At 54.7% G+C, this 23,398-nt stretch overlaps 1 protein-coding gene across 2 annotated transcripts in view; it reads left to right on the forward strand.

Moving 5' to 3' along the window:
• Positions 1–23,398, forward strand: part of RABL6 (RAB, member RAS oncogene family like 6) — a 48,918-nt gene that overhangs the window by 4,085 nt on the left and 21,435 nt on the right. The window contains exons 3-14 of one of the 2 annotated variants that reach the window (XM_075324411.1): positions 561–695; positions 3,772–3,819; positions 9,497–9,552; positions 9,679–9,770; positions 10,324–10,464; positions 11,582–11,687; positions 12,931–13,034; positions 13,407–13,750; positions 13,843–13,996; positions 16,735–16,932; positions 17,009–17,228; positions 17,417–17,588. In XM_075324411.1, the coding sequence (XP_075180526.1) occupies positions 561–695; positions 3,772–3,819; positions 9,497–9,552; positions 9,679–9,770; positions 10,324–10,464; positions 11,582–11,687; positions 12,931–13,034; positions 13,407–13,750; positions 13,843–13,996; positions 16,735–16,932; positions 17,009–17,228; positions 17,417–17,588 (1,770 nt within the window). The remainder of the gene's footprint in view (positions 1–560; positions 696–3,771; positions 3,820–9,496; positions 9,553–9,678; positions 9,771–10,323; positions 10,465–11,581; positions 11,688–12,930; positions 13,035–13,406; positions 13,751–13,842; positions 13,997–16,734; positions 16,933–17,008; positions 17,229–17,416; positions 17,589–23,398) is intronic. The other variant, XM_075324412.1, reaches the window with a different exon arrangement.

Genomic DNA, 23,398 nt, shown 5'->3' on the forward strand with positions numbered 1-23,398 from the left:
CGGGCCCGCAGCCGCCACCCTTCCACCGGGCCCGCAGCCGCCACCCTTCCACCGGGCCCGCAGCCGCCACCCTTCCACCGGGCCCGCAGCCGCCACCCTTCCACCGGGCCCGCAGCCGCCACAATTCACAAGACCTGATGGACTAGAAGTGAAAACACTAATAATCATAATGGGAAATCGCTCAACGGGCAATTCCCTGATAAGTGATTACTGCCTGTAAAGAAGGTGTACATGCCTCCTGTTGGGGTAGTTGCTCGTCAGGCAATTCCTTCATGTGACTGAAGAGGAAAACAAGTATAGAGAAAAAACGTCACCAGATCCCCGTAATCTCCCTGCAGCATTTTTTATTTTGCAGTAATATTTAACCTTTAAAAACCGGCGAAACATGATCAGGTATTTCTGCTGCTGCCGGGTCCAGATCACTGAGATTCTTTATACTGATACAGTGTAACAAACCTGCAGCTGTGTGAGGAATCAGCATCGTTCTCAATCTATTCATAAGCATCTGTTTATCAAGCAAAAAAAAACGAGAAAAACTGATGAATCGTTTTGTTTTTCAGTGAAAATTGTGATCAGGGGAGACAGAAACACAGGAAAGACGACACTCTGGCACCGACTGCAGGGGAAGAAGTTTATGGAGGAATATATTCCCACCCAGGAGATCCAGGTCACCAGTATACACTGGAACTACAAGAGTAAGAGGTCTCCTGTCTCCCCCTACTGTACACACTATATACTGTACACCGCCCACCTACTATAATACCGCCCCTATGTACAAGAATATAACTACTATAATACTGCTCCTATATACAAGAATATAACTACTATAATACTGCCCCCTATGTACAAGAATATAACTACTATAATACTGCTCCTATGTACAAGAATATAACTACTATAATACTGTCCCCTTATATACAAGGATATAACTACTATAATACTGCCCCCTATGTACAAGAATATAACTACTATAATACTGCTCCTATGTACAAGAATATAACTACTATAATACTGCCCCTATGTACAAGAATATACCGTATTTTTCGAACTATAAGACGCACCGGACTATAAGACGCACCCTGGTTTTAGAGGAGGAAAATAGGAAAATAAAACTTTAAGCAAAAAATGTGGTCATGACACACTGTTATGGGGCGAGGATCTGCTGCTGACACTGTTATGGGGGTAATGTCCCCAAATTCTTTACTAAGGTACCCCATCCTGGTAATGATCCTCCTGCCTTGAATATGATCGTGCTATAAACCCCCGTGCTGCTCATATTCCCCCATCCTGTTCATATACCCCCCATCCATCCTGTTCATATACCCCCCCATCCATCCTGTTCATATACCCCCCATCCATCCTGTTCATATACCCCCCATCCATCCTGTTCATATACCCCCCATCCATCCTGTTCATATACCCCCCATCCATCCTGTTCATATACCCCCCATCCATCCTGTTCATATACCCCCCATCCATCCTGTTCATATACCCCCCATCCATCCTGTTCATATACCCCCCCATCCATCCTGTTCATATACCCCCCATCCATCCTGTTCATATACCCCCCATCCATCCTGTTCATATACCCCCCATCCTGTTCATATACCCCCCCATCCATCCTGTTCATATACCCCCCCATCCATCCTGTTCATATACCCCCCCCATCCATCCTGTTCATATACCCCCCCATCCATCCTGTTCATATACCCCCCCATCCATCCTGTTCATATACCCCCCCATCCATCCTGTTCATATACCCCCCATCCATCCTGTTCATATACCCCCCATCCATCCTGTTCATATACCCCCCCATCCATCCTGTTCATATACCCCCCCATCCATCCTGTTCATATACCCCCCCATCCATCCTGTTCATATACCCCCCCATCCATCCTGTTCATATACCCCCCCATCCATCCTGTTCATATACCCCCCCATCCATCCTGTTCATATACCCCCCCATCCATCCTGTTCATATACCCCCAACCTGCTATATGCCCCCATCGTGCTCATATACCATCCTGGTGTATGGCCTGTATCCTATAGCACAGAGAAAAAAAAATAAACGTTTATACTCACCTTTTCCTCACACCCTCCAGCACCGATCATCTTCCTCTCTGCGCCGCCGACCTGTGTGTGTGGAGCCGTTCCCCTGCAGTATTGCGATGTCTTCCTGTCTGTACAGATCAGCTGACCGGCACAGACAGGAAGACATCGCGTGCTGCAGGGGGACGGCTCCACACACGGGGACGGGTGAGTAATGTGTACTGATTCACTGCTCCCCGCGCTGATGATGACACGCGGGGGGCAGTGAATACAGCCGCACATGATCACTCCAGGCTGTAGTTGCCAGGGGTGATCATGCGGACCGGCTCTTTACTATGCGCGCGTCCCCGCTCATCCTCCCGCCCACCTGTCAGCGCCGGCTTCTGCGCTGAGAAATGGGCGGGAGGATGGGCGTGCATATGTAATGAGCGGGCCCACGTGGTCACGGCAGACGCTGCTGCTGCCTGCTTGTGCCCCCGATGACCCGCTCCACCGCAGCACCCTCATTCCTTGCCGCAGCCCTATAGTCAGACCATAAGACGCACCCCCAACTTTCATCCAACATTTGGGGGAAAAAAAGTGCGTCTTATGGTCCGAAAAATACGGTAACTACTAGAATACTGCTCCTATGTACAAGAATATAACTACTATAATACTGCCCTCTATATACAAGAATATAACTGCTATAATACTGCCCCTATATACAAGAATATAACTACTATAATACTGCCCCCTCTGTACAAGAATATAACTACTATAATACTGCCCCCTCTGTACAAGAATATAACTACTATAATACTGCCCCTATGTACAAGAATATAACTACTATAATACTGCCCTCTATATACAAGAATATAACTGCTATAATACTGCCCCTATATACAAGAATATAACTACTATAATACTGCCCCCTATGTACAAGAATATAACTACTATAATACTGCCCCCTCTGTACAAGAATATCACTACTATAATACTGCCCCTATATACAAGAATATAACTACTATAATACTGCCCTCTATATACAAGAATATAACTGCTATAATACTGCCCCCTCTGTACAAGAATATCACTACTATAATACTGCCCCTATGTACAAGAATATAGCTACTATAATACTGCCCCTATGTACAAGAATATAACTACTATAATACTGCCCCTATGTACAAGAATATAACTACTATAATACTGCTCCCTATATACAAGAATATAACTACTATAATACTGCCCCCTATGTACAAGAATATAACTACTATAATACTGCTCCCTATATACAAGAATATAACTACTATAATACTGCCCCCTATATACAAGAATATAACTACTATAATACTGCCCCCTATGTACAAGAATATAACTACTATAATACTGCCCCTATGTACAAGAATATAACTACTATAATACTGCCCCTATGTACAAGAATATAACTACTATAATACTGCCCCCTATATACAGGAATATAACTACTATAATACTGCCCCGTATGTACAAGGATACATATAGCTGTAGTCGTTCTTGCCCTGGTTTATGTAGCAGATTGATGTTGATTGAAGCAGTAAACTTTCCTTTTTTTTCCATAAATCTTCTTGTATTTTCCTTTCTTTGTGTGGATTGTGTAGGTTAACCCTTGAATCTCGCTGTATAGTGTACATTGTACCTGTGTTGTTTGCTCACGGTTAATATTGGAGACTGTAGTACATTGTTATATTTGTGTTGTTGCAGCCACTGATGACATAGTGAAGGTAGAAGTTTGGGATGTGGTGGATAAGGGTAAGTTCCGGTGATATTTTGGTATTAGTGCCTATACCGCACTATAGTTTCATATGACGGCTTTACCCTGTAAAACCTGAGAACCGTTAAGTCCTGACCACCAGGGAGGTAGTTTTCATAATTTGAGTATAAAATGCACCAATTTTCTTCAGCGCTCTATTGGGAGACCCAGACGATTGGGGTATAGCTACTGCCCTCCGGAGGCCACACAAAGCACTACACTAAAAAGTGCAAGGCCCCTCCCCTTCTGGCTATACCCCCCCGTGGTATCACGGGTTCTCCAGTTTTCAAGCTTTGTGCGAAGGAGACGCACGCCCCAAGAAAGCAAATGGAGGAACCGCTTCTAAAGCGGCTACCTCATGACTTCCAGCCTCCCCCCCCCGCATCTCCGGTCGGGGGCAGGCTCTCCCGCTTTTCCGACATTTGGATGTCACAGGTCAAAGACCGGTGGGTGACAAACATTTTGTCTCGCGGGTACAGAATCGAGTTCAGTTCTCGTCCTCCAGCTCGGTTCTTCAGAACCTCCCCACATCCAGACCGAGCAGATGCCCTGCTGCAGGCGGTGGACTCCCTAAGGGCGGAAGGAGTAGTGATCCCTGTCCCCCCTCAGGAACAGGGTCGAGGGTTTTACTCCAATCTCTTTGTGGTTCCAAAAAAGGACGGCTCATTCCGTCCTGTTCTGGACCTAAAACTGCTCAACAAACATGTGCACGCCAGGCGGTTCCGGATGGAAACCCTACGATCTGTCATTGCCTCAATGTCTCGAGGAGACTTCCTTGCCTCAATAGACATCAAAGATGCTTATCTCCACGTACCAATTGCTACAGAACATCAACGTTTTCTACGTTTTGTGATAGGAGACGACCATCTTCAGTTCGTAGCGCTGCCATTCGGTCTGGCGACGGCCCCACGGGTCTTCACCAAGGTCATGGCGGCAGTGGTGGCAGTCTTGCACTCTCAGGGACACTCGGTGATCCCTTACCTAGACGATCTACTGGTCAAGGCACCCTCTCAAGAGGCATGCCAACTCAGCCTGAATGCTACGCTGGAGACCTTACAGTCTTTCGGATGGATCATCAACTTTCCAAAGTCGATCCTGTCACCGACCCAATCACTCACGTATCTTGGCATGGAGTTCCATACTCTAGCAGCGATAGTGAAGCTTCCGCTGAACAAACAGCGATCACTACAAACAGGGGTGCAATCTCTCCTTCAGGGTCAGTCGCACCCCTTGCGGCGCCTCATGCACTTCCTAGGGAAGATGGTGGCAGCCATGGAAGCAGTCCCCTTTGCGCAGTTTCATCTGCGCCCACTTCAATGGGACATTCTCCGCCAATGGGACGGAAAGTCAACGTCACTAGACAGGAAAGTCTCCCTTTCCCAGACGGCCAAGGACTCTCTACAATGGTGGCTCCTTCCCACCTCATTGTCTCAGGGAAGATCCTTCCTGCCCCCGTCCTGGGCAGTGGTCACGACAGATGCGAGTCTGTCAGGGTGGGGAGCAGTTTTTCTCCACCACAGGGCTCAGGGAACGTGGACTCCGCAGGAGTCCACCCTTCAGATCAATGTTCTGGAAATCAGGGCAGTGTATCTTGCCCTACTAGCCTTCCAACAGTGGCTGGAAGGAAAGCAGATCCGAATCCAGTCGGACAACTCCACAGCGGTGGCATACATCAACCACCAAGGAGGGACGCGCAGTCGGCAAGCCTTCCAAGAAGTCCGGCGCATTCTAATGTGGGTGGAAGACACAGCATCCACCATATCCGCGGTTCACATCCCAGGCGTCGAAAACTGGGAAGCAGACTTCCTCAGTCGCCAGGGCATGGACGCAGGGGAATGGTCCCTTCACCCGGACGCGTTTCAGGAAATCTGTCGCCGCTGGGGAGTGCCGGACGTCGACCTAATGGCGTCCCGGCACAACAACAAGGTCCCGGCATTTATGGCGAGGTCGCGCGATCAAAGAGCTCTGGCGGCAGACGCCTTAGTACAGGATTGGTCGCAGTTCCGGCTCCCATACGTATTTCCGCCTCTGGCACTCTTGCCCAGAGTCTTACGCAAGATCAGATCCGATTGCAGCCGCGTCATACTCGTCGCTCCAGACTGGCCGAGGAGATCGTGGTATCCGGATCTATGGCATCTCACGGTCGGCCGACCGTGGTCACTTCCAGACCGACCAGACTTACTGTCCCAAGGGCCGTTTTTCCATCAGAATTCTGCGGCCCTGAACCTGACTGTGTGGCCATTGAGTCCTGGATCCTAGCGTCTGCAGGATTATCCCAAGGAGTTGTAGCCACAATGAGACAGGCTAGAAAGCCGACTTCTGCTAAGATCTACCACAGAACGTGGAAGATTTTCTTATCCTGGTGTTCCGCTCCCTGGCCATTTGCATTGCCCACTTTTCTTTCCTTCCTACAATCGGGGTTAGAAAAGGGCTTGTCGCTCAGCTCCCTTAAAGGGCAAGTCTCGGCACTATCCGTGTTTTTTCAGAAGCGTCTAGCACGTCTTCCTAAGGTGCGCACGTTCCTGCAGGGGGTCTGTCATATTGTGCCCCCGTACAGGCGGCCGTTAGATCCATGGGATCTGAACAGGGTACTAGTTGCTCTCCAGAAGCCGCCTTTCGAGCCTCTGAAGGAAGTTTCCTTTTCTCGCCTGTCACAGAAAGTGGCGTTTCTTGTTGCGATCACATCGCTTCGGCGAGTGTCGGAGCTGGCAGCTCTGTCATCCAAGGCTCCCTTCCTGGTGTTCCACCAGGACAAGGTAGTGCTGCGCCCCATTCCGGAGTTTCTCCCTAAGGTCGTATCCTCGTTTCATCTTAATCAGGATATATCCTTGCCTTCCTTTTGTCCTCATCCGGTTCACCGGTATGAAAAGGACTTACGTTTGCTAGATCTGGTGAGAGCACTCAGAATCTACATTTCCCGCACGTTCCGATGCACTTTTTGTCCTTGTCGCTGGTCCGCGCAAGGGGTTGCAGGCTTCTAAAGCCACCCTGGCTCGATGGATCAAAGAACCAATTCTAGAGGCCTACCGTTCTGCGGGGCTTCCGGTTCCTTCAGGGCTAAAAGCCCACTCAACCAGAGCCGTGGGTGCGTCCTGGGCATTACGACACCAGGCTTCGGCTCAACAGGTGTGCCAGGCAGCTACCTGGTCGAGTCTGCACACTTTCACCAAACATTATCAGGTGCATACCTATGCTTCGGCGGATGCCAGCTTAGGTAGAAGAGTCCTGCAGGCGGCAGTGACACCCCCGTAGGGGAGGGCTGTTTTGCAGCTCTAACATGAGGTATCTCTTTACCCACCCAGGGACAGCTTTTGGACGTCCCAATCGTCTGGGTCTCCCAATAGAGCGCTGAAGAAGAAGGGAATTTTGTTACTTACCGTAAATTCCTTTTCTTCTAGCTCTTATTGGGAGACCCAGCACCCGCCCTGTTGTCCTTCGGGATTTTTTTGTTGTTTGCGGGTACACATGTTGTTCATGTTGAACGGTTTTTCAGTTCTCCGACGTTATTCGGAGTTAATTTGTTTAAACCAGTTATTGGCTTCCTCCTTCTTGCTTTGGCACTAAAACTGGAGAACCCGTGATACCACGGGGGGGTATAGCCAGAAGGGGAGGGGCCTTGCACTTTTTAGTGTAGTGCTTTGTGTGGCCTCCGGAGGGCAGTAGCTATACCCCAATCGTCTGGGTCTCCCAATAAGAGCTAGAAGAAAAGGAATTTACGGTAAGTAACAAAATTCCCTTCTTTTCTTTTATATCTACAACCCCAATTATTAAAAAGTTAGGACAGAGTTAAATAGAAGCCATATATCAGCACAGTCCAAAAACCCTGCCATCTTAATTGTGCCAAACTCATTTATAATGGTCGGAAGCAAAATGGAAAATTGTTCCGTGGTCGGATGAAACAAAATCTAAAATTCTTTATCGAGATCCCAGACATTATGATGTGTGGACTTGGGAGGAGAAGGATCCTCCAGCTGGATATCGGGGAGAGGGGACCGTCCAGCTGGCTGTCGTGGAGAGGAGCCCGTCCAGCTGGCTGTCGGGGAGAGGGGCCCGTCCAGCTGGCTGTCGGGGAGAGGGGCCCGTCCAGCTGGCTGTCGGGGAGAGGGGCCCGTCCAGCTGGCTGTCGGGGAGAGGGGCCCGTCCAGCTGGCTGTCGGGGAGAGGGGCCCGTCCAGCTGGCTGTCGGGGAGAGGGGCCCGTCCAGCTGGCTGTCGGGGAGAGGGGCCCGTCCAGCTGGCTGTCGGGGAGAGGGGCCCGTCCAGCTGGCTGTCGGGGAGAGGGGCCCGTCCAGCTGGCTGTCGGGGAGAGGGGCCCGTCCAGCTGGCTGTCGGGGAGAGGGGCCCGTCCGTCTGGCTGTCGGGGAGAGGGGCCCGTCCGTCTGGCTGTCGGGGAGAGGGGCCCGTCCGTCTGGCTGTCGGGGAGAGGGGCCCGTCCGTCTGGCTGCCGGGGAGAGGGGCCCGTCCGACTGGCTGCCGGGGAGAGGGGCCCGTCCGTCTGGCTGCCGGGGAGAGGGGCCCGTCCGTCTGGCTGCCGGGGAGAGGGGCCCGTCCGTCTGGCTGCCGGGGAGAGGGGCCCGTCCGTCTGGCTGCCGGGGAGAGGGGCCCGTCCGTCTGGCTGCCGGGGAGAGGGGCCCGTCCGTCTGGCTGCCGGGGAGAGGGGCCCGTCCGTCTGGCTGCCGGGGAGAGGGGCCCGTCCGTCTGGCTGCCGGGGAGAGGGGCCCGTCCGTCTGGCTGCCGGGGAGAGGGGCCCGTCCGTCTGGCTGCCGGGGAGAGGGGCCCGTCCGTCTGGCTGCCGGGGAGAGGGGCCCGTCCGTCTGGCTGCCGGGGAGAGGGGCCCGTCCGTCTGGCTGTCGGGGAGAGGGGCCCGTCCGTCTGGCTGTCGGGGAGAGGGGCCCGTCCGTCTGGCTGTCGGGGAGAGGGGCCCGTCCGTCTGGCTGTCGGGGAGAGGGGCCCGTCCGTCTGGCTGTCGGGGAGAGGGGCCCGTCCGTCTGGCTGTCGGGGAGAGGGGCCCGTCCGTCTGGCTGTCGGGGAGAGGGGCCCGTCCGTCTGGCTGTCGGGGAGAGGGGCCCGTCCGTCTGGCTGTCGGGGAGAGGGGCCCCGTCCGGCTGGCTGTCGGGGAGAGGGGGACGACATTAGTGCTCATGGCAGGGACAGATTGTGACTGAAAGGCATCATTCGTGCTGAGAGTTGTATAGAGGGGATAGATCAACATGTGCTCCAGCCACACACCGTCTGTTTCAGGGAAGACCTTGTATATTCCAGGTGGCCAATGGTAAACCACATACTGCATCCATCTGTCCCTCTCGGTCCGGGGAAGTACCATGCATACGGTGACAGGGAAGGAGGAGATGGTGACCCCTGACCAAACCTTCCGCTGGCCCTGGCTCCTCTTACGACCCTAGATTACCGCCTATCAGGATGCCTGACCCTGACTGACCCTAGAACTGGGCCCTAGTAGGGAGCGGATGGGATTTCTTCAGATGGATACAAGCAGACTGCTTGCATCTCTGGCCTCTGCATCCAGCAATTGTCCCAAAAAATATGGCTATGAGAGAATTCCCCATCATCTCAGTCTTGTTTTCTGTACATTTTGGGGGGCTGTCAGCTGTCGCACACCCCGGGTTATAATGTGACTTATTGAATGTGATACTTTTCTGTAACTGGTTGTTACTTTGTAGGTAAAGGTAAGAAGAGAGGAGAGAGCGCGCTGAAACTGGAAAACGAGCCCCAAGAGGTGAGAGAACCAAAATCCCCGATACACGGCTTCTGGTTTTTGAATAGCAATTTTCTAATGCTCTAGTCACCTCCAGAGCTGCAATCACTGCGCTGCTACTTTCGTAAATTGTATCTCCTATATTAGACGGACGCGGATCTGGCGCTGGACGCGGAGTTTCTGGATGTTTACAAGAACTGTAATGGAGTGATTATGATGTTTGACATCACCAAGCAGTGGTGGGTATCGTCCTCCTCGGGGCCGGTGGGTGTCGTCGTCCTCCTGGGGCCGGTGGGTGTCGTCGTCCTCCTGGGGCCGGTGGGTGTCGTCGTCCTCCTGGGGCCGGTGGGTGTCGTCGTCCTCCTGGGGCCGGTGGGTGTCGTCGTCCTCCTGGGGCCGGTGGGTGTCGTCGTCCTCCTGGGGCCGGTGGGTGTCGTCGTCCTCCTGGGGCCGGTGGGTGTCGTCGTCCTCCTGGGGCCGGTGGGTGTCGTCGTCCTCCTGGGGCCGGTGGGTGTCGTCGTCCTCCTCGGGGCCGGTGGGTGTCGTCGTCCTCCTCGGGGCCGGTGGGTGTCGTCGTCCTCCTCGGGGCCGGTGGGTGTCGTCGTCCTCCTCGGGGCCGGTGGGTGTCGTCGTCCTGGGATCGCAGCAGGGCACGCACTTACATTTGCTGATTCCGGTCCTCTGGGGAAGGTAGACTGTTACCCGATCGCCATGTTTGCAGATTCTTGCTGTCACTGTCATCCATCAGAAGATTTCCCGTTGCTGAGCTGACAGTCCTCCTTTGCTTTTTAGGACCTTTAGTTACATCACTCGTGAGCTGCCGAAGGTCCCCAGCCACGTCCCGGTGTGTGTGCTCGGCAATCACCGCGATATGGGGGAGCACAGGGTCATTCTGCCTGATGATGTGCGTGACTTCATCCAGAGCCTGAACCGGTGAGGGTAGGACGGTATACACCGCTATATACCACCTGTTTATTAATGTGTATGTCCCATGTGAAAACACTGTCCTTCCACTGTGAAGGCTGCAGCCAATCAAAAACCACTGACTGGCTGCAGCGGTAATGTAAGATGTGCAGCTTTGAACACAGAGCTCAGAATGGAGGAACAGTGCCCCTCTGCTCGGATAGCCAGCTGCGGGGTCCCCTCTGCTCGGATAGCCAGCTGCGGGGTCCCCTCTGCTCGGATAGCCAGCTGCGGGGTCCCCTCTGCTCGGATAGCCAGCTGCGGGGTCCCCTCTGCTCGGATAGCCAGCTGCGGGGTCCTCTCTGCTCGGATAGCCAGCTGCGGGGTCCCCTCTGCTCGGATAGCCAGCTACGGGGTCCCCACTCCCTCGATTTAGCCAGCTGGGGGGTCGCCACTCCCTCGATTTAGCCAGCTTGGGGGGGGGGGGTCCCTCCAAAGATTTGTATTATATGCTAAGACTATTATGGGGAGGTCCAGTTGTGGAGAACCCCTTTAATAAACCACTGCCTTATTCACACAGGACTTTTCGGAGGGGTCATTGGTTATCCCAGCGGTCGGTCGACCCCCAGTAATAAGGAAGCTATAAATTCCCTTCACTTAGAACTTAAGACACTCCGATTTCAAAGTTTTAAGTGAAATTTTAAGTTTTCACAAAAGGGACTATTTTGTGAACAAAAAATTGTCTGGCCTTGCATTAGGGATTGATGGGGGCCTAACTGCTGGAATACTCACCTCCCAATAGTTACCATGCACAGCGCCCTTCATTAATAGTGGCTGTGTCTGGTATTGCAGCTAAGAGCAGCTCCGTCCTATTTGACTGCAACTCGCCTGTAGTACCAGACGCTGCCACTGTTACTGAGGGGCGCTGTGCATGGTGCAATGCACTCACTGGAGCGCTCCGACACCTAATAGGAACTGATTGGTGGGGTATTGCTGGCTAAACCCTGAGCGAGCTGTTATAGTCGGAGAACCCCCAGTTCCCTGACTGTTGCTGGCTCCGTCATTAGTGTATGATATTGTCTGTTATCCGTGCGCCCCCAGTATCTGTAGGTGATCGCCCCATTACCTCTCTGCTTCCCCCGCACAGGCGCCCGGGGTCCTCCTATATCCGCTATGCTGAGTCTTCCATGAGGAACAGCTTCGGGCTGAAATACTTGCACAAATTTTTTAACATCCCTTTTCTGCAGCTGCAGGTAAGACCCCCAAATCACCCCCCACATCCCCCCATGTTACACTGAATGCTGCTAACCTGAAGATTAATATCTATATAGGCAGGAGGGCGGCGGACCACCTATGGGACCGGTCAGGAGGGGTGACAGGCTGCAGACCACCTATGGGACTGGTCAGGAGGGGTGACAGGCTGCAGACCACCTATGGGACCGGTCAGGAGGGGTGACAGGCTGCAGACCACCTATGGGACCGGTCAGGAGGGGTGACAGGCTGCAGACCACCTATGGGACCGGTCAGGAGGGGTGACAGGCTGCAGACCACGTATGGCACTGGTCAGGAGGGGTGACATGCTGCAGACCACCTATGGGACTGGTCAGGAGGGGTGACAGGCTGCAGACTACCTATGGGACCGGTCAGCAGGGGTGACAGGCTGCAGACCACCTATGGGACCGGTCAGGAGGGGTGACAGGCTGCAGACCACCTATGGGATCGGTCAGGAGGGGTGACAGGCTGCAGACCACGTATGGCACTGGTCAGGAGGGGTGACAGGCTGCAGACCACGTATGGCACTGGTCAGGAGGGGTGACATGCTGCGGACCACCTATGGGACCTGTCAGGAGGGGTGACAGGCTGCAGACCACCTATGGGACCTGTCAGGAGGGGTGACAGGCTGCAGACCACCTACAGGATGCATCAGGAGGGCTGTGGACCACCTCTAGGACCGATCAGGAGAGGTGACAACCTATAGGAACTAATAAGGAGGGCTTTGGACCACCTACCGGACCTGTGAGGTTGGCTGTGGACCACCTACTGGACTAATCAGGAGGGGTGACAGGCTGCGGACCTGTCAGGGTGGCTATGGACCACCTACAGGCCGGCTCATCAGGGCTGTGGGAATTTCCTGTGGACAGACACCCGTAGCTTCACCTCTTGGCAGCGCCGGTCTCCTGGTGCCGGGGGTTTCCCATGTAGAAGCCCCTCCGTACACCTGAGACCATCGGGCGTCTGAAGTTTCAGCTCCGCGCTGCGTCTGGAGTTACAGCCCCCATCATTGCTCCAGTAACGGTAACTAAGGCTGTAAGAGTATCTGCCGGGACGTGACCCGCTCCGCCTTACTTATTTATTTCTCTGTGTGTGGAACCGGACACCGTTAACCCTTTGGTTTCTGCCTGTGGCGTTGTCCTTCCTGGAGGGGATAGGGTTAAAGGTGTGCGGTGCTGCGGTCTGCGCCGCCTCCACCTCTGACATTTCCTTTTCTCTTATCAGCGGGAAACCTTGTTACGACAACTGGAGACGAACCAGCTGGACATCGACGCCACCCTGGAGGAGCTGTCCGTCCAGCAGGAGACGGAGGACCAGAACTATGAGATGTAGGTCATTACTGGCCCTAACGAGGAGCGCGGAGGTCGGGGCCGTCCCCACTAGATCACCACTGATACCAGGGAGCAATAGAGTGCTATGCTTTGTTACTTTTTTACCCCTGTCGATACTTGGCGCCGCTTGTTATCTGCACCCAGCGGCCTCCTTTCCCGCTCCCGTCATGGCGGTAGGTTTTTTGGACCCCGCCGTGTTTTGCAGCAAGCTGGCACCGGCAGCCGTGTACCGCGTCCTCCCACGCGCCCCGGGCTTATTAGGCAGATGACGCGCTCTTTCTGTGTGATATCTGACGTCCCTCGTATCGGCACAATCTGTCAATGAGATGTTTGTCTCCTTCCGCTGATATTTCCCGTATGTTCCCGCAGATTCCTGGAAATGTTAGAGAATAATAAACGTCTGGCTTCTCCGGTGGCGACCAACGGACAAAGCCCGTCCTCGGGGTCTCAGTCCCCCGTGGTCCCCATAAACTCTGGTTCTCCGGACAGCTCCGGCCCTGGCACACCCCTCCAGATACCGGCTACGGTGCCCGCATCTCCTCCCCTGGCAGCGTCTCCTCCGCCGCCGCCGGCCCTGGATGTCTTTGATGTCTCCGGCCCTTCTCCCTCCGCAGTGTCATCTCCTCCTCCGTCTCAACCACCTCAGCAGAAGCGCGGCTTCATGTCCCGTCTGTTCGGTTCCTCCACTCCTGAAAGTCCTCCAGCGAAACCAGGTGCAACCCCAATACCTGAGGCCTGGGGGGGGGGGGCTGATTATTTGGCTGGGCGGTATCACAAGTGACCCCCATATTGTCTCTTTACTCAGCAGAGACCCCGTCACTTGCAGAGCAGCCTGTGAAGGTGCAGAGCGTGGAAGACTTTGTACCTGAAGACAGCTTAGATCGCAGCTTCTTAGAGGACGGCGCCACCCACAGGGATCTGGGGAGAGGGTCTCCGAGACAAAGGCGAGACAGCGACAGGTGGGTGTGTGAGTGTAACCCCCCCAATGTAACCGTGCATCACAAATTGTCTTCATGGAGGCTCCGCAGAGTCAGGCACCGCTCCGAGAGCGACCATAGCATCTATGGTGTTAGGCCGAGGGGGCTCCGTCTTATCGGCTACAGGCGGGTCCGTTTGATTACGGCGATCGCAAACTTTAAAACTTGTTTTTTTTTTCTTTCTTAATTTTAATTAGAGGTTAAAAAATTCAGAATATTTAAAAAAAAAAAAAAAAAACAATTTGTTGCCTTTTTATTGAGATCTGAACCTTTTCTTACGACCCCTGCAGCTAGGGAGTTCTGATTAAATACCGGATTTTTCGGATTATAAGACGCACTTTTCCTCCCAAAAATTCTGGAGGAAAGTGACGGGTGCGTCTTATAATCGGAATGTAGCTTATTGGGGGTGGTGGAGAGGGGTCACAGGAGGTCGGGGGAATGCTGCGGCAGCTGTGCAGGGACTGCGGTGGCTGGGCTGGTGCTGGGGCAGCGATGCGAGGACTGCGGCTGCTGGGGGTGAAGCGGCTGTGTGGGGTCTGCGGCTGCTGGGGCTGAAGCGGCTGTGTGGGGTCTGCGGCTGCTGGGGCTGAAGCGGCTGTGTGGGGTCTACGGCTGCTGGGGCAGCTGTGTGGGGTCTGGTGCTGGGGCAGCTGTGTGGGGTCTGGTGCTGGGGCAGCTGTGTGGGGTCTGGTGCTGGGGCAGCTGTGTGGGGTCTGGTGCTGGGGCAGCTGTGTGGGGTCTGGTGCTGGGGCAGCTGTGTGGGGTCTGGTGCTGGGGCGGCTGTCTGGGGTCTGCGGCTGCTGGTGCTTGGGCAGCTGTGTGGGGTCTGCTGGTGCTTGGGCAGCTGTGTGGGGTCTGCTGGTGCTGGGGCGGCTGTGTGGGGTCTGCGACTGCTGGTGCTGGGGCGGCTGTGTGGGGTCTGCGACTGCTGGTGCTGGGGCGGCTGTGCGGGGTCTGCTGGTGCTGGGGCGGCTGTGCGGGGTCTGCGGCTGCTGGTGTTGGGGCGGCTGTGCGGGGTCTGCGGCTGCTCGGGCGGCTGTGCGGGGTCTGCTGGTGCTGGTGCAGCTGTGCGGGGTCTGCGGCTGCTGGTGCTGGGGCTGCTGTGTGGGGTCTGCGGCTGCTGGTGCTGGAGCGGCTGTGTGGGATCTGCGGCTGCTGGGGCGGCTGTGTGGGTCTGCGGCGGATGGGCTGGCAGTGCGGGACGAGCAGTGAGGACTTCCAATGATGGCGCCCAGAGGTGGCATGTGCGCAAATGGAGCTCTCGGCTCAAGGTTTCATCTCCGCACGTGCCTCATCCGGCCAATTGATCTTCCAGCAGCGGACTTATGGAAAATGGCGTCCAGAGGTGGCTCGTATGCAGATGAGATCTTTTCTTGCCATTGACCCGAGAGCTTAATCTGCGCCTTCTCCGTCCGTCATTTCTTTGAAGCCCTCACCACCCTGCAGCCCGAGCCCCGGCACAGCTGCCACCACAGCCCTAGCACCTGCACAGCTGCCCCAGCTGCCACCACAGCCCTAGCACCTGCACAGCTGCCCCAGCTGCCACCACAGCCCTAGCACCTGCACAGCTGCCCCAGCTTCCACCACAGCCCTAGCACCTGCACAGCTGCCCCAGCTTCCACCACAGCCCTAGCACCTGCACAGCTGCCCCAGCTTCCACCACAGCCCTAGCACCTGCACAGCTGCCCCAGCTGCCACCACAGCCCTAGCACCTGCACAGCTGCCACCACAGCCCTAGCACCTGCACAGCTTCCCCAGCTGCCACCACAGCCCTAGCACCTGCACAGCTGCCCCAGCTGCCACCACAGCCCGAGCACCTGCACAGCTGCCACCACAGCCCTAGCACCTGCACAGCTGCCCCAGATGCCACCACAGCCCTAGCACCTGCACAGCTGCCCCAGCTGCCACCACAGCCCTAGCACCTGCACAGCTGCCCCAGCTGCCACCACAGCCCTAGCACCTGCACAGCTGCCACCACAGCCCTAGCACCTGCACAGCTGCCCCAGCTGCCACCACAGCCCTAGCACCTGCACAGCTGCCCCAGCTGCCACCACAGCCCTAGCACCTGCACAGCTGCTCCAGCCGCCACCACAGCCCTAGCACCTGCACAGCTGCCCCAGCTGCCGCCACAGCCCTAGCACCTGCACAGCTGCCCAGCCGCCGCCATAGCTTGAGCCCCGACACAGCTGCCCTAGCCACCATCACAGCCCTAGCACATGCACAGCTGCTCAGCCGCCACCACAGCCCTAGCACATGCACAGCTGCCCCAGCCGCCGCCACAGCCCTACCACCTGCACAGCTGCCCCAGCCGCCGCCACAGCCCTAGCACCTGTACAGCTGCCCCAGCCACCGCCGCCACAGCTTGAGCCCCGACACAGCTGCCCTAGCCACCATCACAGTCCGAGCCCCGGCACAGCTGCCCCAGCCACCACATCAGCACAGCCGACAGTTTCTGGGCCACCCACCGCGCCTGCCTCCCGTGACCCCGCTCCACCACTGGATTATAAGACTGACCCCATTTTTTTTCTTTTTTTTTTTTTTTTTCTTTTTCACCCTTCTTTGTTCTGAATTTGGGGTGCGTCTTATAATCCAATGCATCTTTTAATCCAAAAAATACGGCACTTTTCATGTTAACGGTTATGGAGATGAAAAGAAAAAAAAAAACACGAATAACGATTACTTTTTGTCTTTCCATTTCTTCCCCCTCCGTCTGGCTGCAGTGATGGGGACGCACCCGGGATAAACCCCATGGTCGCCGGCTTCCAGGATGACTTGGATCCCGATGACCGGATAGCTGCTAAACCCTCTGTGGGCGTAATCCCCAGTAAGAACGTGACCTTGTCCAGCGATGATGAGGACCCCGCGGCCTCCTTGCAAATCTCTCGGGATGAAGACATTGACGCGGAGTTATTCTCATGGTGAGAGACGTTGAACGATCTCCAGTTTGGTTATCCCTACACAATCCCGTAATATTTACCTATATCCTCGTTACAGGAAACCCCCTCAACCCTCAGCCCCTCAATCTCGGCCTGAGAAACAGGTGACGGCCCCCACATTGAGTCATCCTGCCGGCAAAGCCAAGAAAGCGAAGGCAAAAGCCCAGGAGGACTCTGAGAGCGATCCGGAAGGGCCTATAGCCACACAGATGCTGTCCTTCGTCATGGATGACCCGGATTTTGACAGCGAAGACTCAAACCAAGTATCGAAGACTAAGGTGAGTCCTAAGTAGACAAACCAGGAGGGACTAAAGGGAATGACTGATAATGACCCATCCTCCGGAGAGGTCGCCTATATCAGATTGTTGGGGTGTCGGGGGCGTCCCACCCATCAGCTATTGGTATGACTGACAACAGAAAATTGGAGACCCCTTTAATGCACTGACCTGAGCTTCTGCCCCTATAGGAAGATTTCCCGGTGTTGAATAACGTGTCCGAAAGCTCCAGCGAAGAGGCGTCATCTCTGCCCGCACAGCCCGTAAAAACCCCCGCCGCCGCCCCGTCCTTCAAGATGAGGCAAGACGCCGATCTGTTCGGCTTGGGGTTTGAGGAAAAAGTGACCAAGGAGAGCGAAGAAGGTGAGTGACGGATCGGCAACGTGTATGTCCTCTATTACAGGTATCAAACGATATCCCCCCTTCCTAATGGGGCCTTTTTCCATTTTCGTTGTTTTCCTCCATTGATTCCAACTGCCATAACTTCTTTTTATATTTCTGTCAAATTAGCTTGGTTTTTTTACACCGCGAGACGATGTTTTTATTGATTGATTACCTGTTAATAAATTTTTCTTCGGCGCTCCATTGGGAGACCCAGACGATTGGGTGTATAGCACTGCCTCCGGAGGCCACACAAAGCATTACACTAAAAAGTGTAAGGCCCCTCCCCTTCTGGCTATACACCCCCAGTGGGATCACTGGCTCACCAGTTTTCTGCTTTGTGCGAAGGAGGTCAGACATCCACGCATAGCTCCACTGTTTAGTCAGCAGCAGCTGCTGACTATGTCGGATGGAAGAAAAGTGGGCCCATATGGGGCCCCCAGCATGCTCCCTTCTCACCCCACTTGCGGTTTGTAAGGTTGAGGTACCCATTGCGGGTACGGAGGCTGGAGCCCACATGCTGTTTTCCTTCCCCATCCCCCCTCAGGGCTCTGGGTGAAGTGGGATCTTACAGGTCTCCAGGCACTGAGACCGGGCTCCATCCACAGACCCAGAGAACCTGCTGGATATGGAGCTGAGTATCGTCAGGGACAGGCCCTGCTACATTAAGGTACTCTGTGTCCCCGGGCAAGCGCGCACACACACACCAGCATTGCTGGGAGTGTTAGTGCGCCGGGGGCAACAGCGCAGAGCGCTCGTGCTATTAGTCACTACAGCTTTGCTGAGTGACTTTATGTATTGGGAACTGCCGCGCCGGCCGTTGCTGGGTGTTTTTTACACTGTGGCGCGGCTGGGACTTGTGGTGCGCCGGGGACTTCCGCGCTGGCCGTGCACATGGACGGCCGCGCTTATTACTCGAGTCCCCGGCTTTGCGGCCTAGTTTTCGTTTCGTTCCCGCCTCCAGCCCTGCCAGTCAGGGGAGAGGCGGGACGCTGTACAGACAGTCAGCGCCGAGGGCTGGAGTCTGCTTTGCATTCTCCAGCCCCCTTCACTGGACACAGTGGGACGCCAGTTTCCCGCTCTTGTCTGGGGCACGCCCACGGCCCACCCCTCGTCACACGAGCTGGAGAAGGACGCCGGCAGCCATTCCTGCACGCAGTCCGAGCTGGGGAACGCAGACATGCTCTGGGCAACCAACACAGGGCTCTGGCGACCACACACCCGCGTTATAGGCGGGCGGTAAGCAGCACCTGAAGTGCTGACCCCACTAAATACCGAAGTGTCCATTTGTATTTTATGCTTGTATGCTATACACTGCACTGTAGGTCGCTATCTTTGGCTATATGCCCTTCTAGATGGCGAGATAACAGCAGCAAAAACGCAAGGGTGCTAAGGCACAGGTTTTCTAGGCTGCTTGTATTGCATGGCTGAAGTGTTCATTTGTAATTATGCTTGTATGCTATACATTGCACTGTACGGTCGCTACTCTTGGCTATATTCTCCTAGAGGGCTGGACAACTGCAGCAAAAAAGCATGGGTGCCAAGGCACAGGCTTTATAGGCTGCTTGTACTGCATGTGCTGAAGTGTTCATTTGTATATATGCTTGTATGCTATACATTGCACTGTACGGTCGCTACTCTGGGCTATATTCTCCTAGATAGCTGGACAACAGCAGCAAAAAAGCAAGGGTGCCAAGGCACAGGCTTTCTATGCTGCTTGTATTGCATGTGCTGAAGTGTTTATGCTTGTATGTTGTACATTGCATAGATGACTAGAATACAGCAGCAAAAAAGCAACACAGGCTTTCTATGCTGCTTTTCCTGCAGATACTGTTCCACCGGCAGGTTTTCACTGACCCCCATTGTGGGCAATGCTCCCCTGTAGCACTTGGTCAGCCGGGGTCTCTACTAGAAGTGGCCAAAGAAACCACCTGTGAACCCTGTCCAGGGACAGGGACGGAGATTGTCATGGGATGGAGACTTTGCACTCCAGACAGGCCATGGGCAATCTTGATTAATGCTCCCTGGCCACCCTCATTTGGAACGTACTCAGTGCTCCGGGGGGGTCCCAGGCATTCCAGGGTGAAGGCTCTGACACGGACGGCAGTCCCAGACAGCCTAAGCTAGCTCGCTGGGTGCGGCACTCGGCTTCATCACTGGTCAAGGTCCCAGCAGGACGACTCTCTGTATGATGAGGCAGACGTAGCTGATCAGGGCTTTGGTCCTGACACCGCTCTCAATCCGGATACACCGGATGGGGACGCCATAGTGAATGATCTTATAGCGTCCATCAATGGAATGTTGCATATTGCTCCCTCAGCTCCCCCAGTGGAGGAGTCAGCTTCACAGCAGGAGAAATCCTTTTTCAGTACTCATGCGTAGATTGAGTACTTTTTCTGACCACGCTGACTTCAGAGACGCAGTTCAGAAACACCACACTTACCAGATAAACGTTTTCTCCAAACGTATTAAGGATACATGTTATCCCTTTACCCTGATGTGGTACAGCCCTGGACCCAGGGTCCAAAGGTGGATCCCCCAATCTCCAGGCTTGCGGCTAGATCCATAGTTGCAGTGGAGATGGGAATTCACTTAAAGATGCCATTGACAGACAGACCTCCGGTTGAAATCTGTCTGTGAAGCTATCAGCGTGTCGGTTGCTCCGGCATTCGCAGCCGTATGGGCACCCTAACCTATTTCAGCTGGTCTTGCGCAGCTGGTCTTGAGCACATGTACATCTGTGCCGCAGGTGGTGTCCTTAACCTCGCAATGTCTGCATTGCGACTTACCCTAGTAAGCTGTCCTGGGGGGACAGTCGAGATTGGTCCTTCCCAGGCTCGGGCAAGTCCCAATTGTACTCGTCTAAAAGGGCTCAAAAGGCTCAGAGGGGCTCAGATTCCGGCCGGGCTCATTCACGCCCAAAGAAGGCAGCAGGAGGAACCGCTGCCAAGGCGATCTCCTCATGTATTTCAGCTCTCTCTCCCCGCATCCGCGGTTGGTGGCAGAATCTCCCGCTTCTGGGTACATTTAGCTGCCACAGGTCACAGACCGGTGGGTGAGAGACATTGTGTCTCACGTGTACAGGATAGAGCTCTGTTCTCGTCCTCCGGCTCGATTCTTCAGAACTCCCCCCCCCCCCACCGAGCCGATGCTCTTCTGCAGGCAGAAGGAGTGGTAATCCCTGTTCCTCTTCAGGAACAAGACACGGTTTTTTCCTCCAATCTTATTGGGGTGCCAAAAAAGGGTGGCTTTTTCCGTTCCGTTCTGGACCTAAAACTGCTCACCAAGCACGTGAAGGCCAGGCGGTTCCGGATGTAACCCTCCGCTTCGTCATTGCCTCAATGTCTCAAGGAGATTTCCTAGCATCAATAGACATCAGGATGCTTATCTCCTCGTGCCGATTGCTCCAGAGCACCAGCGTTTGCTACGTTTCGTTATTGAAGACGAGCATCTTCAGTGCGTAGCCCTGCCCTTCGGTCTGGCGACAGCCCTACGGGTTTTCACCAAGTTCAGGGCAGCAGTGGGAGCAGTCCTGCACTCTCAGGGTCACTCTGTGATCCTTACTGGACGATCCACTTGTCAAGGCACCCTCTCAAGAGGCATGCCGACACAGCCTGAACGTGGCGCGGGAGACTCTCCAGAGTTTCGGGTGGATCATCAACTTTTCAAGGTTACATCGGGCACCGACCCAATCGCTGACATATCTGGGCATGGAGTTTCACACTCCCTCAGCGATAGTGAAGCTTCCGCTGGACAAGCAGCGTTCACTACAAACGGGGGTGCAGTCTCTCCTTCAAGGCCAGTCACACCCCTTAAGACGCCTCATGCAGAGGCAGTCACTTTCGCGCAGTTTCACTGCGGCCACTTCAATGGGACATGCTTTGCCAATGGGTTGGGGAGTCGACGTCCCTAGAAAGGAACGTTTCCCTTCTCAGACGGTCAAGGACTCTCTCCAGAGGAGTCCATCCTTCAGATCAATGTTCTGGAAATCTGGGCAGTGCATCTTGCCCTGCAAGCCTTCCAGCAGTGGCTGGAAGGAAAACAGATCCGAATTCAGTCGGACAATTCCACAGCGGTGGCAGACATCGCCCACCAAGGCGGAACACGCATCGCCAAGCCTACCAGGCAATCCGACGGATTCTGATGTGGGTGGGGGACAGAGCATCCACCATATCCGCAGTTCACATCCCGGGCGTAGAAAATTGGGAAGCAGACTTCCTCAGTCGCCTGGGCATGGACGCAGGGGAATGGCCTCTGCACCCAGTATGGTGTCAGGAAATCTGTAGCCGCTGGAGGATGCCGGACGTCGACCTAATGGCGTCTCGGCACAACAACAAGGTCCCGATTTTCATGGCGCGGTCTCACGAGCAAAGAGCTCTGGCGGCGGGCGCCCTAGTTCAGGATTGGTCGCAGTTCCAGCTACCCTATGTGTTTCCTACTCTGGCACTGTTGCCCAGAGTGCTACGCAAGCTCAGCTCCGCTTGCCGCCGCGCCATCCTCGTCGTCCCAGACTGACCGAGGAGGTCGTGGTCCCGGATCTGTGGCATCTCACGGTCGGCCAACCGTGGGCACTCTCAGACCGGCCAGACTTACTGTCCCAAGGGCCGTTCTTTCCACTGAATTCTACGGCCCTGATCCGGACTGTGTGGCCATCGAGTCCGAGATCCTAGCGTCTTCAGGATTATCTCAAGACGTCATTGCCACCATGAGACGAGCTAGGAAGCCGACGTCTGCCAAAATCTCCCACAAGACGTGGAAGTTATTCTTATCTTGGTGCTCTGCTTAGGGAGTGTCTCCCTGGCCATTTGCATTGTCTCCTTTTTCCCCCCTTCCTGCATCTGGATTGGGAAAAGGGTTGTTGCTCGGCTCCCTTAAAGGACAAGTCGCAGCGCTGTCGGTATTCTTTCAGAAGCGCCTAGTACGACTTCCTCAGGTACGCACGTTCCTGCAGGGGGGTTATCACATTGTCCCTCCGTACAAGAGGCCGTCAGACCCATGGGATCTGCACAGGGTATTAATTGCTCTCTGGGAGCCGCCCTTCGAGCCTCTGAGGGTTGTTTTCACTTTCTCGACTTTCACAGAAAGTGGCCTTTCTGGTAGCGGTCACGTCTCTTCGGAGAGTGTCAGAACTAGCAGCGCGGTCATCCAGAGCTCCCTTCCTGGTGTTCACCAAGATAAGGTAGTGCTGCGTCCGATCCCAGAGTTTCTCCCTAAGGTGGTATCCCCTTTTTATCACAATCAGGATATCTCCTTACCTTCCTTTTATCCATTTCATCGATATGTAATGGCTTTGCATTGTTGGATCTGGTGTAGAGCACCCAGAATCTACATTCCCGCACGGCGCTCCTGCGCCGCTCGGATGCACTCTTTGTCCTTGTCACTGGTCAGCGCAAGGGATCGCAGGCTGCAACATCCACCCTGGCTCAATGGATCAAGGAACCAATCCTTGAAGCCTACCGTTCTACTGGGCTTCCGGTTTCATCAGGGCTGAAGGCCCATTCTACCAGAGCCGTGGGTGCGTCCTGGGCATTACGGCACCAGGCTACGGCTCAACAGGTGTGCCAGGCAGCTACCTGGTCGAGTCTGCACACTTTCACCAAACATTATCAGGTGCATACCTATGCTTCGGCGGACGCCAGCCTAGGTAGAAAAGTCCTGCAGGCGGCAGTTGCCTCCCCGTAGGGGAAGGCTGTCTTGCAGCTCTAACATGAGGTATTTCTTTACCCACCCAGGGACAGCTTTTGGACGTCCCAATCGTCTGGGTCTCCCAATGGAGCGCCGAAGAAGAAGGG

Source organism: Anomaloglossus baeobatrachus, chromosome 9 (genome assembly GCF_048569485.1).
Source record: "Anomaloglossus baeobatrachus isolate aAnoBae1 chromosome 9, aAnoBae1.hap1, whole genome shotgun sequence".
Taxonomy (NCBI): domain Eukaryota; kingdom Metazoa; phylum Chordata; class Amphibia; order Anura; family Aromobatidae; genus Anomaloglossus; species Anomaloglossus baeobatrachus.